The sequence below is a fragment of the Macadamia integrifolia genome, unplaced genomic scaffold (genome assembly GCF_013358625.1).
Source record: "Macadamia integrifolia cultivar HAES 741 unplaced genomic scaffold, SCU_Mint_v3 scaffold1081, whole genome shotgun sequence".
In the NCBI taxonomy this organism is placed as follows: domain Eukaryota; kingdom Viridiplantae; phylum Streptophyta; class Magnoliopsida; order Proteales; family Proteaceae; genus Macadamia; species Macadamia integrifolia.
This window is the reverse complement of record NW_024868079.1, coordinates 280868-297187: the sequence shown is the minus strand read 5'-3', so window position 1 is coordinate 297187 and position 16320 is coordinate 280868. Positions and strand designations below refer to the sequence as shown.

The following is a 16320-nucleotide window of genomic DNA, read 5'->3' as shown; positions in this document are numbered from 1 at the left end:
CAAAGTTTTTGGATCAAAACACTACAACCAAGCAGAAATCGTGCATATTGGAAGTATATATTCCTTAAATATTGCAAATGGTTAAAAACTGCAAGCCAACTATATAAGCATATATAACAGACTAGGCAATAAACTCGCATGAGTATTCTATATAGGCTTATGAAGAAAATATAATTTTCAATTCCGGTGTCACATAAAGCTTTATTTTTAGGAACTGAACAGTTCTGCTGGATATAGCTTACAGATAGATGAGAAGAAGAGAGACAAACTACAAGCAGAAGCAAAGCCAAAATTATGATGGTGTAATGTTTGAGGCTCAAAAACGATATTTTACTAACATCGCGATGCACATATTACAAAACACATGCTACATCCCTTTCTTCAACTGTACCTAATTATTGAGGTATTACATACATAAACCAACCAAAATACAGAAAATGGCCTTACTTTTTCTCTCTCTTGATATGTATTTGCTCATATATGTGCCAGTTACACTAGGTACCACATCTGACACCACAAAGTGATATTAAGAACAGATCAAAAGCAAACATGGGACAGCAGTGATGCATTTGATGGCTAAGGTGGCAATAATTGATCCTTGGTCAAATGCACTTTGCAAGCTACCTGCCCGTGAGAAATGTTGGTAAGCCAAGTATGCTGCAATAACTAAAGAAACAACTGCACCTCCTTGTGTACCTCTGCCCATCAAAACAGGAAGTTTGAACAAGATTAACTGAAAAGCAAGGATCCTGTAAATAATCTCCCGCACACTTCAAACTCACCTTAGGTTCATTACTTGGTAAGGAGCCACAATCACAAGTAGCAATGCTGTGAGAGGAAGTACGAGTCCACCTAGAAACCAAGAATTGCTCATTCAATATGTTCCATCAACCTAATTATTGCAATGGATGATAGAAAATTATGGCAAGACAAAAATATGATCGAACATTAGACATGCATTGTGCATATCTTCCCTTCGTTTCCATCTATTTCATTAATATTATTATTATTTTCAAATTGCTTTAGCCTTCAGGTCTTCTGGCAAAACTAAATTTGTCCACAGACAGTTTCAGGCACAACAGTGGAATATCGACACACTGACCTTAAAAACCCAGATAATCCGGTCAATCCTCATAAATTTCATCGTAAATGTGAAAAACTTAATAAAAAAAATGCAGGAGAAATAAAAAAGATGAACTGTCCTTTGTCTGCCTGGCTAAGCAGGCCAAGTTGATAGATCTTTGGGCTTCGATTACCAAGGAATAGAGACTTTACAAATAAAGCCCGAGGATTGGCACTCAATTGCTGTCATCATGTATATGCAGTTTATTCCATATCAGAAATATTTTTTAAAAAAGTTAGTTCATGCTAGTGCAAGAAGTATACTGGCATATATGAGCATCTGACAATAAATGGAATGTACTTACCATGAAAATTCTATAATATGGAAATAAAAGAACAATCTTAACAAGATCTCAGTTCCAGAAGGACCACAAATTGTGAATTGTCTTTTCCTAGCGGGAAACTTTGTAATTCCTTGCTTCTTTGAAAGTCCCTTTGAGTCTACTGACCCCATTGCTTATGGGATTTTATTTGATCCTGCATCAGCATGGTGCATTCCAGGCCATGAGGGAACTGCCAAGGGTACCAATCTGATGGACCCTCTGTCCAAGGACATTTTGGATTGGCCAGGACAGCCCTTTCAAGGTGGTGCAAAACCATGAAGTAAAAAAATAAAATAAAATAAATTTCTTTGTAGTGGGATCTGGTGAAAGAATAAGAAAAGTAATTTCACTATATTTTTGACTAGGAACGGGACCTATCACAAGAATATTTTTTTAGTAGGTCGATAACTCTAAAAGAGAGATAGCCTATCTTTTCTTTCATTGTGGGACGCGTCAATTGGGAAAATACGTTCATAGTGACTAGGACCTGAATAACTCAATTTTCGCCTTTGAACTATTTGTAACAATAACCAATTTTAGCTTGAATTGTTTATAGGGGAACCCTACCTTCTCTGATACATTCGACGCATGCAATTTATTTTCCATCAACACACCTCCTACTTGGCCCTTCCTCTAAAGGGGTTGTTGGGTAACTACATAATGTCCACTAGAACGCCCGCATCTTTATCATCTTGATGAATTGATTTCAGGATATAGGACATTCCTATTAGAATGGGTTGTTCAAAACAATATCCCATTCTTCCATCAAATATTTTGTTTTTCCTGGATGCTTGGGATAAAAAATTTTAAGTGACTTGTGATGAAAATTGCTAACTCATTCTCCCCAACAGAATTGACTTTTTTTCTTTAAAACCTCTCTTTCTAGGTAAACTTTGAAAAAAGCAACTCTTGCCCAAATTAATATATTTATTAATGAATACAAAAGTTGCAAAATAATAGAAAAGAATAACCATTATCATGGTGAGTATGTTAGTGAATGACAAGGAAGGTCTGAAAACAGTATGCCTGTTATTTCAGTTGTGACAATTTTAGCTTTTTTGCAAAGAGGCTGTAGGTCAACATAACTAAGTAAGAAAGGTTCAGAAGAAATTAGCTAATATTTTAGGAGGTCAACCTGGTTTAACAACATACTCACCAGGGATAAAGAAGAAAAGATGAACAAGAAGAGCCAAGAATGCAGTCCAACTACCATAGTTGCTCCTGTCAATTAAACATAGAAATGTTCATATAATAAGTTTCTTGCCGAAGAAATAAGGAATACAAAAAGATCAAGATAAGATGATGCTAGTATCACCTACTTGATCCATGAGAAGATGCTTGAAGGTGCTTGTAGAGCAAATAAAGGAACTATAAATGACTTTTGAACTGCAGTGCCACTGGAAACTGCCAGAACCCTAGAAGAAAAAGTCAGTATCTGTTAGATAATTTCAATATTTTAAAGCATTTAGAAGATACTAGGAATTCTTGAAACAATGGATTTCTATTATTCCAGTGGTCAACATTCCATTAGAAATTTCTGATGGTAACAGAGGATTCAAAATTTTGTCAACTAGCAAGGACACTAAGGCTTAGACCTTTTACTCAGACTCGAGTGTTTTCTCCGCTCCAATTTCATTCTCTCATTCAACATAAAAGTTATCTTTAAAAGGACTGGGGCTTAGTCATCTAAGTGCAGAAAGAATCTAAAAAAAAAAAAAATGATCTCTTGAATTTGCTCATAGTTGAAAATTGCTTCCACAAAACAAAGGCGGTTTTTTTTTTTTTTTTTTTAATTATTATTATTATTATTTATTACTTTTTTGGGATAGGTAACATAATGGTGTTTTTCCAACTGTAGAGTAGTTCAGAATCTATCTGTGTGTTTTGGGGGTGGGGGGGGGGGGTGATGGTTTAAAATTACTGGGTCACTAAATGATAGTTTGTGATTCTCTTATTGGCTTATCAATCCAAGTCCTATGTGTGACTAAACATAAACTCTTGCAGTTCATGAAAATGATTACTTGAGGTTGGAAGCTCAATTCACTAGGTCCACATTGGTCTATGGTATACATGAATGCCATTTTCTCCGTTATTACCATAGCATGTAGACTTTTTTTTTGGGTAGAACTAGAGCATGTAGACTTACTATGCTAAATTTGTGTGATTCGACTCATTTTACAAATAAATTCTTCGTGAATCCACAAGAGTATCAGTGTGGATACAGCAGAGTTAGAAAATCCGGTCCTCCTGAGGGAGTTTCTGTTTGAAATTTTAATGGAAATTACAATCACTGTAAATATATATATATATAAGTTTGGAAAATAAGTAAAGGGTATCTACTGCCAAGAAGAATAAACATCTCAGGATCATCAGAATGATAAACAGGAGAAAGAGAGACGAGATACTTACGCCAACGCAACGGTGCAGACCCATTGAAGGGTTTGAGCGGTGAGAGGAGCAGAGTAGCAAACGGGGCCGAATCCACGCTTGTTACTCTTCAATTGTTGATGCTTGGGTGAGAATCTGCAAGCATTTCGAGATTCAGATGACCGATTTGATCAATAGAATTAAGCTAACATCAATCTTACCAGAGGGGATGAAAAATTAGGTTATTTCATTGGTGAGTGGAGTTGAAGAGAGAGCAGAGTTTATTCCTCTGATAACGGGATGAAGTCAGGTGGGGAGAGCTAGAGGAGAACGAACCCCGGAGAAGAGAAGAGGAAAGCTGAGGGAGGGAGAGAGCAAGAGATAACATCACCGCTCCTTTTTGTTTTATTTACTCTCTTCAGTCTCTTTTGCAGTTGCAGAGTGGCCGACGGAAGGGAAAGGGAGTGGATACGATAGAAGGAGACCAGTGACTAACTAGATAACAGAAACTGATATGGAGTGGGGGGGCATTGCTTCAAGTATCGGTATTCTATTGGCCGTATCATATTGGTATCAATAGAGACTGATCCTCGACCCTGACTAATCCGGATCGATTATTCATATCGTTTCAGGGGTAAAAGAGTAAAAAAATAATACTTAAAATAAAATAACGGAAAAACTGATCGATACATGCCAATCCGATCCAATTTGAATCGGTGGGATCAAATCAGTTTTGGCATACTGATACCGTCTCTTAAATCCATGGTGTGGGATTCCCTTGTGATTTGTGGACGCAAATGTGTGTAGCTAGAATGATAAGGAATGATTTTTCGTTATGATGCAATGATTGATTTATACATCCATTTTTATTTTATTTAAACTGAAATATATATATATATATATATAATTTTTTTTTCATTTTCAGATAACCAAACATAGCCTTAACAGTGTCGACCATCGCCACCATTTCAGTAGTTAAGGTCAGTGAATCCTTTCGGGTGTGGCGTGCAAGGATTAATCGAGATCCTGGTTTAAAGAATCGAAATTGAACCAGTGAAATCATAATCGGTAGTGATAGATCCTAATTCTTACTGTTTTAGTTTGGGGTTGGGTGTTAGGGTGTGAAAATCAAATTCAAACTGTTGATTGAAAACTGAACCAAGTTATTTAGATTGGAGTTATAAAAATCATTTAATAAATGGTTCGATTTTGATTTAAAAATTAGACCATTTAACAAACGGTTCGTTTAGTTTTAAGCATTTGAATCGATTAAGTTTTATTTTATATTTAAAACATAGAAAAAAGAAAAAAAACCTAGAAGATAACGTGGCTCCTACACCCAAACATAGGGAGGGGTGAAGTAACTGCTCACCCCTATAAAAACATAAATCCCATAGCTGTTGATGCTTTCGTGTGTACCCCCATTGATCCACAAAGGTTACATTGCCTTTTAGGGAATCCTCTCCTATTAAAAAAATAACACATTTATTCATCCAAATAAATAAATAAATAACACCTTCCTAAATCTTTAACATCCTAATGGCCTCATCCCACATTGTTGAAATTGTTTGTGCTTTTCTAAAAACAATCATTCATAATTCAAAAACATAGAATATGTTAATATTAATATTTTTTTTATACTGAGTAAGTTTATATTAAATAATTGCTTATTATTATTATTATTGTTTTTTTTTTAGAGAATAGTGTTATCGATGCTGCATTTTCTAAGGAATTATTTAGGAACTATATAATCGTTCAATAAACAATTCGACTTTGGTTTCATTATATGAAGTTTTTTGATAAACATAATGTGTCGTTACTGCAATTAAGATATGTACACTTCGTGACACAATATTTATGCTTAATGTGTTGAGAGTTGGAAAACAGTCTTCCGTGAAGTAGGAATAAAAGTTACATACATTATGACTTTCTCTAGGTCTCCACCCGATAGCCTAGTTAGCAATTTGGCCTAATAATTCGCAAATTATTCGGCCGAATCAAATTTTTCCGTATTAAATGAAAAATTCTGATCGAATCCAAATAACAAATAAGAATCGGTAAAATTCACGGTCAAAAGTGAATATAAAACACGAATAAATCATGACGAACCGGATTAAACCGAATTATTCGGTTACCATTAACCCACTTAAAAAAAAAAAAAAAAAAAAAAAAAAAAAAAAACAGAAAAAACCAAAACCGAACTTTGAAGTCCGCGTGATTTTCTCTGGAAACCAAATCTCTCCCATCTCTTACCCTCTCTGAAAACCAATGTCTTCACCTCGTCGGCTCACCGCTCGCCACCTCGTTGCCTCGCCGATCGCCGCCTCGTTGCCTCACCGATCGTCGCCTCGCTACCTTGCCACCTTGCTGCCTCGCCGCTCACAGCATCGCTGCCTTGCCGGCTCGCCCTCTCTGAAAAAACTAACACATTTCAGGCTTCTCAGCTTGTAGACCCATCTCACGGTTTGGCCTTTTGGGTTTCCACTTTCCACTTACGGTTACGGCATCTTTTGGTTCTAAGAACTCTTGCCGTCTTGTGGCTATGGGCTACCGGCGACCTCACTCCTTCAGTCCTTCTGAGTTCCGAACTTTTGATCCACTTCCTTCCTGCGGACTCTTGTGGCTACGGGTTAGTAATCATCCTCCTGACCAGTGGCAGCAAAATCCAAAATAATTTGATTGTTTAAAGGAGAAAACAGTAAGTGTTGGATGTTGGAACTCATGGTTGTCTGCAATTAAGAGATTCTTACTAGATCACAAAGAAGGATCTTTACAGCACGTGTGGATTATCTCAAATAATTTGCATTTGATAAACTCCTATGACAAATCACCATAGATCATCTATCATAGGAGTTTTTCTCTGATTGTATCTAACTGCCCTCTCTGTGTTAATTACTTTCTTTTTAAAAATTTTAGTTTATTCTTTCTTATGTAAAAATTACTTGTCATTTAAAATTGTATATTTACGCTTTTGTGGTTGTTTTGCTTTATTTAGAATAGTTTTTCCTTTTAAGCATGGATGATGGAATCATGGACCTAGGTGAGTCATGGATTGAATGATGTGATTTTGAACTTTTATATTCCTACACGACAATTTCTTTAGAAATTGGATTACTGTAACTATTGTTTCCATCACCCAATGACAACTTTTTCCTAGTTTTTTATTGTATTATATATTTGAACTACAGTAATTTGCTCTTTCTAGGTGTACATATCAAGTTTATTACTTGATAAATAAAAAAGATACAATAAATTTAAAAAAAAAAAGTCCAAATTTTTTGCCCGACTTTTATTTTTGTAATCAAATAATTCTCGAATCCGAATCTAAATCCGATTTTTATTTTGTCTGCTTTTTTGACCGAACCCTTAAATTGACCAATCGAATTATTCCGATAATTCTCCGTCTGAATAATTCCCAAATCCGAATTTGCTAACTATGCCCCAGAGTGGCAAGATCTTTGTGCACTGGTTACGCCTTATAAATTATGACATAAACCTGTAATAAATAACTAAAGCCTAACAACGGACTCCAATGGTTATAATTTCAACAATGCATTTCTGTTTTTTTTTTTTTTTTTGGGGGGGTGGTGGGAGATAAAATCAAGGATAATATAAGCATGTAAATTCTTCCTTATTCCAGTAACCAAACAGACCATGAGAGCGTCACTGGTCTAAATCAAGTAAATGATGGTTTAAATCCATTCACTTCTATAATGAAACACTGAAACTCATTGTCTTCATAGTTCAATGAAAATAGGAGGAATACTATGAAATGACTAAGCTGCACTATTGTAACATATGGCCACAACTTGGAAATAACCTCTCCTGAAAAGCAAAGATTTTTGCAGGAGAGGTAACGTACATTTGTCCCTCCCAGACCTTGCAGACTGCAGTAGTGGGAGCATCGTAGACTGGGTTGCTCTTTTTATTATGAAATGACTAACCTACATATAATAATTTTTATTAATGCAATTCCATTACTTACAAGCCCACCAAGATTAGATAAAAGACGTGTTATTTCCTATTTCCAATGACTAAAATTTTCAAATCTAAACGTTTAAAACTTATATCATCTATAGAAAGACTTTCATGCCAACTGTTTGATAATATGCCTCTTATGTGCCTTGCTTTTGCAATTTTTATTTCATGGCTTGATTAATGATTGATAAAACATGTTTAGGTATGCAGGTATGCTAACACATTGATCCCCACAAGGCCAAGAAGGGTGACCCCCCCCCCCCTCTCTAATGTGTTGCCGTATAAAGCCCTCCATGCCTTGCACCAATAGCAATGAATCCATGACCATAATTCCCACTCTACAGAGGGCCCAAGCACCACATGCCTGCCTGAGAAATTACTATCCTTTCTCATTCTTCAGCAGTCAATAAAGTAGGGATCATGAAGGCACAAATTTAGTCCCAGCCAGAGGAAGCCCTGGCGAATCCCATTTAAAATGTATTAGGTGATTTTTTTTTTTTAATTTAATTAATTAATTAATAATTAGACCCAAGGAGAGTTGAACTCATGACCTCTTCATTTTGAGGTGTTGGTCTTTGACAACTGATGTTTGCAGGAATCAGTGTTATCTACCAAAATTATTAAAATACAAAAATTTGAAGATCAGTGTTATTCTACACAAGTCATCAAATTTTTGTATATTAATAATTATCATATGATGGCAACAATTTCAGTTTATGCTACATCATCTCCAGCTTGGCCACATAGCTGGTATGTACAACCAACCAAGTCCAGTGTACAAGAGAGTGGGGAAAAGGTACACACAGTGCAAGGTGAAGGGGTGAGAGGACTCAATCTCAGGTCTAAGAAATGACCGAGAACAAACTTTACTACTGGAACCAACTAGAAGATGGGTCCTATACATATGCAAAACATTAAATATCTACATCGACGAAAAAACAGATTCCCTCAAAACAAAGGAAAAAAAAATATTATTTTTTATGATTATGGGAAGGCCTGAAAAGGACATGGATCACATTTCATTTTCAGAGAACCCTATAAAATTTCACCCAAAACTACACATATATGACTTTGAAGAATACTCCAGAGGAAGTTACATTTCCTTCAGCTTTTTGCCTTTTATCATGGTTTGTTCTGGTCACAAGTTGAGCCTTAATAGTGTCAGATAGACAAAACTTCCCACTATTATGCACAGTTTTGGATCAAAACACATACATGATACAACCAAGCAGAAATAATGAAAACTGGAAAGGATATACTCCTACATATTGCAAAAAGTTAAAACTGCAAGACAACCATAATACCATAGAGGCAGATTTTAACATGCTAGGAAAGAAACTCGTAAGAGTATCCGGTGTCTAACATGGATACAGAGCACCCAGTGCTAAACTTCTGAAAATAATATAGGGTTATGTAAATGTGTCAATATTGATGTCCCATAATGCAATATTTTCAGAGACTGAGGAGTTCTTGTTGCATGGATTACTGGTAGATGAGAAGCAAAGATATTAACTTCAAATGGAAAAAAAAGCCACCATTATGATGTCGTAGAGTTTTGAGGCCAACACCGATATTTAACTAACCAAGATACAGAAAATGGCCTTATGTTTTCTCTCTCTCTCTTGATATGAGTTAGATTATATTCATACCTGCTACACAAGGTACCACATTTCACATCACAATATCAGATTAAAATCCAATTAAAAGCAAACTTGGGACAGCAGTGATGCAGATGACGGCTAAGGTGGGAATGATTGATCCTTGGTCAAACGCAATTTGCAAGCTACCTGCCCGTGAGAAATGCTGGTAAGCCAAGTATGCCGCAATCAGTAAAGAAGCAATTACACCTCCTTGTGTTCCTCTGCACATAAAAAAAGCCAGGAAACATGAACAAGATTAAGTGAAGGGGAAGAATCCAGTAAATAATCTCTCACAAACTTACTCACCTTAGGTTCATTACTTGGTAAGGAGCCACAATCACAAGTAGCAATGCCATGAAAGGAAGTTCAAGTTCACCTAAAAACCAAGAATTGTGCATTCATTATGTTCCATTAATATATTTATTGCAACAGATCATAGAGGAAGCAATTATGGCAAAACCAAAATATGATTGAACATCCTTCCTTTTCCATCATTTTTATTTATTTTTTATATTTTATATTTTTCTTTTTCACTTTGCTTTAGCCTTTAGATATTGTGGCTTAGCTAATTTTTATAGACAGAGGTGTATTGGTTTCAGACACGGTTGTGGAATTTCACCATACTGACCTTAAGAACCCAGATAATCCAACATGTCTGTGCAGTTCATACCATATGTTATGAAAATTTTTTCTAAAATAATCTAGTTTATTCTCGTGCAAGAAAATATGATAAACATTTAAAGTTTATAAATTGGATATACTGGCATATATGAGCATCTGATAATTTATGATATTGAAAAAAATAGAACAAAAATACTAAGATCTCTGTTTCTGAAGAACCACAATTTATGAATTTTCTTTTCCTAGCAGGAAACTCTGTAACTCCTTGCTTCTTAGAAATCCCTTTGAGTGTACTGAGCCCATTTCTTATGGGATTTTATTTGATCCTGCATCAGCATGGTACACTGCAGCCATGAGGGAACTGCCAATGGTAAACAATCCAGAGGACCCTACGTCCAAGGACAATTGGACTGGCCAGGACAGCCCTTTCAAGGTGGTGGAAAATAAAATGTTTGTAAGTGACTTGTGCTGAGAACCGCTATAATACTAGCTGGTTTCAGTTAATCACTAAAACTCATGCAGTTTGATTGCCAACTCATTCTCTCAACAGAATGACTTTATTTTCTGTACCCTCTCTCACGTTTAACTCTGAACAGAGTAACACTTGACCAAATAAAAGGAAAAAAAAAAAAAAAAAAAAAACACCAACATTATATTTATTGGGAGAGGTTTCCTACAATGCTAGAGTGTGAAACCAAACCACACCAATGAGAGGGCGGGAGATGGACTCGTTCAGTAGGGTTGCACATTTTGTCTGAGAACAGAAATGTCAGCGAGGGCCCCTGGCCATTATGTGAGAGGGCATGGGAAGGAATCCCCACTCCGGCATCATGGGGACCTTTTTCTCATATTTGTTGATGAATATAAAAGTTGTAAACAAATAGAAAATAAATTATAATGGTTATTGCAACTGTTATGCTAGTAAATATGGTGAAGGACTAAAAACAATATGCTTGTTAATTCAGTTGTGAACATTTTAGCTGTTAGTTGTTGCAAAGAGGTGTTGCAAAGAGGCTTATAGGCTAGGCCAACATAACTAAGAAAGACAGGTTCAGAAGTAATACACACCAGGGATAGAGAAGAAGAGACGAACAAGAAGAGCCAAGAATGCAGTCCATATACCATACTCACTCCTGTGAAATAAAATTAAATAGAAAAGTATATATAATAAATTTCTTGCTGAAGAAAAAAGGAAAAAAAAAAAGATCAAGATGATACTAGCATCACTTACTTGATCCATGAAACAATGCTTGAAGGTGCTTGTAGAGCAAACAAAGGAACAAGAAATGACTTTTGAACTGCAGTGCCCCTGGAAACTACCAGAATCCTAGAGAAAAGTCCAATTATATGTTAGATAATTTCAATTTCCTACAACATTAAGAAGACAATATGAACTCTTGAAACAAACGTCTCTCATTCTAGTGGTCCACATTCCATTAGAAATTTCTGATGGTAACAGAAGAAGCAAAACTTCTGGTCAACTATCAAGGACAGCAAGGCTTAAACTTCTTACTATAAGATTCGAGCATTTTGTCCTCTCCTATTTCATTCACTAATTAAGTTCTCTTTAAAAGGACACCGAGTCTTATTCATCTAAGTGCAGAAGGAATCTAAAAACATGAAAAAATGATCTCTGGATCATCATAGTAGTAAGTGTTCTTCCACAAAACATAAAGGTGGGAAAATTTTCTTTGATTTTATTTCAAGAATTTTCCAACGGTAGGGCAGTCAGAATCTCTTTGTGCTGTTTGTGTTGATTTACAATGGCATAAGAAAAAGAGGTTTTTTTTTTTTTTTTTTTTTTGTGGGGTGGGTGGGGGGTGTGGGGGTGGGGGATGGTATACAATTGCTGGGTCACTGTATCTATAGTTTGTGATTCTATTAAAGCATAAACTCTTGCATTTCAAGAAAATTGATTTGTTGAGTTAGGAACCTCAGTTTCACTAGGTCCACAAGAAACTTGGCTATATTTATCAATTTGGTCTATGTTGTACATGAATGCCATTTTTTTCAGTTTATTACTATACCATGTAGTCTTACTATGCTTAAAAATCCTGTAATTTGACTTATTTTACAAATCAATTCTTCCTGAATCAACCAGTCACAGTATCAGTGTTGATGCAGTAGTAGAGTCACAACAGCTGGTCCTCTTGGGGGAATTTCTGTTTGAAATTTTAATGGAATTACAAACACAATATAATTTATTTAAAAAAATTGAAAAAGGGAATCTGGCCATCCATCATCACTACTTCCATTAAACATCTCAGGATCATCAGAAATTCAGAATGAAAAAACAGGAGAAGATTAGAGAGACAAGATACTTACGCGGAGGCGACGGCGCAGACCCATTGAAGGGTTCGAGGGGCGAGAGGAGCAGCATAACAAACGGCACCAGATCCACGCTTGTTCCTCTTCAATTGTTGATGTTTGGGTGAGAATCTACAAGAATTACGAGATTCAGATGTCTGATTTGATAGATAGATAGAATTAAAACGAAAACAAATCTTACCTGAGGGGATGAAAAATTAGGTTATTTGATTGAAGATTGGTGTTGAAGGGAGAGCAGAGTTTATTACTCTGAGAACGAGATGAAATCAAGTAGGGAGAGCGAGAGGGAAACGAATCCCTGCGAAGAGAAGAGGAAATCTGAGGGAGAGAAAGAGTAAGAGATAACATCACTACTCCTTTTTGTTCTGATTACTATCTTCGTCTCTTCTGAAGTTGCAGAGTTGGCGATGGTCGAAGAGAAAGAGAGTGGAGAATACACAGAGTGAGGCCAAGTGTGGAGCTTATATGGAGTTAACTTAAAATTGAAATTGACACGTAGTGGTGGACCCCTCGAGATTTGTAATATACCACGTGTGCAGCAGAGCTTTGAGGGATTTGACCGCAGGAAAACTCCAAGAGCAGTAGAACCCAAGATTTTTCGAAGCCGTCCAGATCGAGTCTCGACTGTCGGTAACGTGTGCTACTGTGAGCGAATTTCGATCCATGGATACGTGAGTTATGTTCTTCTGCCACGAAAATAGGCATAATCTATGGATTCCATGAGGCAGAAGATAAGGCACAATTTTGGGATTCCATGGGGTAGGGGTGTCAAACGGTATGATTTTGATCATTCGATTTGGTTCTAATTTGGTGTACAAGGAAGAAATTAAAATCATACTGAAAAAATAAGGTAAAATCAGAATTGTTTTACATACGATTGGGGTTTTATCGATTTTTATTTGATTTTTGTTATTTGGTTTACAATTGATTTATATGCGATTTGTAGTACTGGTTCACATTCAGTTTGACCTTTGTGTGTGTGTGCATCAACATATTAAATCATTCAAATGAAGAAAAATCTAACATTTGTTAAGCTAAAAGAATTTCTAAAATACTCTATAACACAAAGCCTTGTTATCTAATTACTATATGCAATAATAACTTTCAACTTTGTGGCTTTTAATTTATGTAGTTAAGTAACTATACATGTGATTATTTTGGATGACAAATTTGCTAGGTCCAGTATGACACTGAGGGGAGGGGCTGAATCAGTGTATTTAAAAACTTCCCCTCAGTAGGTTCTTTGTCAAGTCACCAACTGATATGGTTCACTCTCAGTCATAGTCTATTGATGCTACTTAGAATTGTTATGTAGACAACTGAAAACTCTCACTGCTGCACAGAGCTTATTCACATAATCTGTATTGTTGTCTAGAGCTATTTTGCAGCCCCTACACTACAACCACTGCTTCACACATACACAATCATATGCACATCCACACTGCCAAATGTGCACACACATCCTACAGAGAAACACTCCAATATGCAAAGCAAGCATACACAATCACAACACAAGATGTATGTGCTTTAACCTGCCTATATGCATGGGGTAATGCCCACTGTCGGACTCAGCATCTACTCAATACCATTTATAACTACATCCACAGATAGGGAATACATTCTCAGTTTTCACCCTTGACATACATAGGCTGGATCTTCACCCCAGTTATCCCAGAATAATATGAGAAACCACACCCATGGCAGATAGGTAGTGGTAACTGCCAAGGAATACACTATCCCTATGTCCAGCATCCACTGGACAACAAATACAAAATTGAGATTGGGCTTATATCAATGCCCTACAATGATGCACATGCTAGCATAGGTCTACAGTATCAAACTCCTATACCTAGCATACATGTAAATACTTAGACATACATTTGAAAGTAAATGCAGGGGTTGGAGATTTTTACAATCCTTGTTTGAGATACATGAAGATATCAGGAGATATCTGGAGTTGTCTTGGAGATGTTTCAGAGATGCCTCAGGTTCACTGGAACTTCCAAAAATGACTGCAACCACAAACTGACAATGGACTGGAACCCCCTTGTGGTAGTGGTTTTCTCAGTCACTCTCTCTCTCTTCCTTCCCTCTCTTTCCTTCTCTTTCCTTTCCACTCTTTTCTTTTCTTTTCCTTTCATTTATTTTATTTTTCTTTCTTTCCTTTCTTTTTATCTTTTTGTAGAAACCATCAATAATTTCAACAATGGCACATAAGCATTTCTATAAGCTCAGTACATTGCTCACATAACATGGAGCACACGACCAATGACTCCATTTCCCTCTTTCTTCTCTTACTTTCAATGTCTTAAATATAGGCCCAAGCGAGGTCACCAGGTCACCAACATCATTTTCCATTAATGGTCTTTAGAAACTCATCTCTTGAAGTTAAAGCAAGCACACACAAAAAGGGTGGACCTTTTTTCTTCTTCAATGGAATGGGGGGAAACATAAAACCCTTTCTCTTCTTCTTCAATGCACAAAGAGACATAACCCTAACTCCTTCTCTTCTCTTCTCTTCTCTTCTCTCTCTCTCTCTCTCTCTCTCTCTCTCTCTTGTCTACCACCAGTAAACCATCAACCATTCTCAACTACCTTCTCAAACCCCTGTTATTGGAGTAAATTAAACTACCATTAGACCACAAAACTCATTCAAAACTCAACAATCAAGGGGGGATTCTCTCTCTAATATCGTGTGTTTTCTCTTCTCAAACCTCTGATCTAAGGCTTCCAATGGATAGAGCATGAAAAAACAAGGTAACGACTTGAATGGACTAATATGGCTTTGTAGATCAAAAGTTATGGCCATTTGAAGTTCAACCACTGAGATATGTCCATTAGAAATTTTACGGGTAGTGTAGGCAACGCTAGCAACTGTGGGGGCGCAAGGCGCATCTCAGCCGTTGGATCAGGCCTCAAAAGGTTCCTTAGATCTTGACCATTGGATTTATCCAACGATCATTTAATCTTAACTATAGGATCAGAATAGGAACTGACACGATGACATAAGCGGCTGACGTCATTATAGAATTGTTGTTCAGCTCCCATTGGTGGTAGATTGACTTCTGAGTTTCTTTCTAAAAGACCCCATATACATTAAATATAAGTCCCTCATCTCTAAAAATACCACACTGAAAGTCCCCTTGACTTATTTGACCAAAACTTTCTAAAATTGTACATAAGCACCTCAGTTTAAAAAATTGCTGAAAATACCTTTGAACTTTGAGAGCTAATTCCAATTCTAAAAATACCTCATACTACTAGAGAAGTGGTGTGACGATGGTCTCCGGTCGTTCACATATACAGAGTTTCGGATCCAATTCCATGAAGTACTTGAAGATCTATTCACATAAACATTCGCACACAACTTGCGACTATTATTAAATCCCCTATGATGGCCATACATATCCAAGGAACTCATATGGGTCACGGGTTTAGTATCTTAGATGTCATGTTTCTTTGGATATTACGAAGTCGCTCAAGAATGTCATCACCACCCATTAGAAATCAGGAGCAAGAGATATCATAGTAGTCTGATACGAACGTCTTCCACTATACTATTATAACTATGGGATAATCAGGAATGGCATTTTCCAGTGTGAGCTTTTGTATGAAGAATCAAATACTTAGCCATTTGAAGATAGAGACCCAACATTATGGCAGTTTGGTTCTAGTCTTCGTGGATACTCATCTGACACTAGAATGATCGAAAGAGCATTGATCAGCCCCTTCATGGAATCATCCTGCTACAACCGTGAGTGCGTAAGAGAAAAAGGTTTCACTACGGCCAACATCGGAGAATAGGACCACCTCCTTCTTAATTCATCCGCCAGTTCTGGATAAGATGTAGCTGCAGGTATCTTTAACAGTCGTCATATGGTCCTTGTTCCTAGTGTGCCTTCCCCACAACACATACCAAACCAGGTTGGTACATCTCAACT

General features: G+C 36.6%; 2 protein-coding genes across 2 annotated transcripts; both read right to left on the bottom strand.

The window, feature by feature from the left end:
• Positions 1–308: 308 nt before the first annotated feature.
• Positions 309–6200, bottom strand: LOC122062666 (cold-regulated 413 inner membrane protein 1, chloroplastic-like). Its single transcript, XM_042626310.1, has 6 exons — positions 6196–6200; positions 3855–3968; positions 2765–2860; positions 2602–2666; positions 783–852; positions 309–698 (listed from the first exon to the last, which is right to left on the bottom strand). The coding sequence occupies exons 1-6, from the start codon at positions 6198–6200 to the stop codon at positions 527–529; spliced, it is 522 nt and encodes a 173-aa protein (XP_042482244.1). The 3' UTR covers positions 309–526.
• Positions 6201–9279: 3079 nt separating this feature from the next.
• On the bottom strand, positions 9280–12830 carry LOC122062657 (cold-regulated 413 inner membrane protein 1, chloroplastic-like). Its single transcript, XM_042626302.1, has 6 exons — positions 12561–12830; positions 12377–12490; positions 11283–11378; positions 11120–11184; positions 9737–9806; positions 9280–9651 (listed from the first exon to the last, which is right to left on the bottom strand). The coding sequence occupies exons 1-6, from the start codon at positions 12725–12727 to the stop codon at positions 9480–9482; spliced, it is 684 nt and encodes a 227-aa protein (XP_042482236.1). The 5' UTR covers positions 12728–12830; the 3' UTR covers positions 9280–9479.
• Positions 12831–16320: the final 3490 nt, after the last annotated feature.

Bases quoted from the DNA above. Each gene is read 5' to 3' on its own strand.
- LOC122062666 (XM_042626310.1), bottom strand. The intron at 2,667-2,764 runs GTAGGTGATACT...TTTAATTGACAG, and splicing joins AGCATCTTCTCATGGATCAA to GAGCAACTATGGTAGTTGGA. The intron at 853-2,601 runs GTGAGTATGTTG...CTTGGTTTCTAG, and splicing joins TCTTTTCTTCTTTATCCCTG to GTGGACTCGTACTTCCTCTC.
- LOC122062657 (XM_042626302.1), bottom strand. From the start codon at position 12,727: ATGTTATCTCTTACTCTTTCTCTCCCTCAGATTTCCTCTTCTCTTCGC. The intron at 11,379-12,376 runs GTAAGTATCTTG...ACTTTTCTCTAG, and splicing joins GTCTGCGCCGTCGCCTCCGC to GATTCTGGTAGTTTCCAGGG. The intron at 9,807-11,119 runs GTGTGTATTACT...CTTGGTTTTTAG, and splicing joins TCTCTTCTTCTCTATCCCTG to GTGAACTTGAACTTCCTTTC.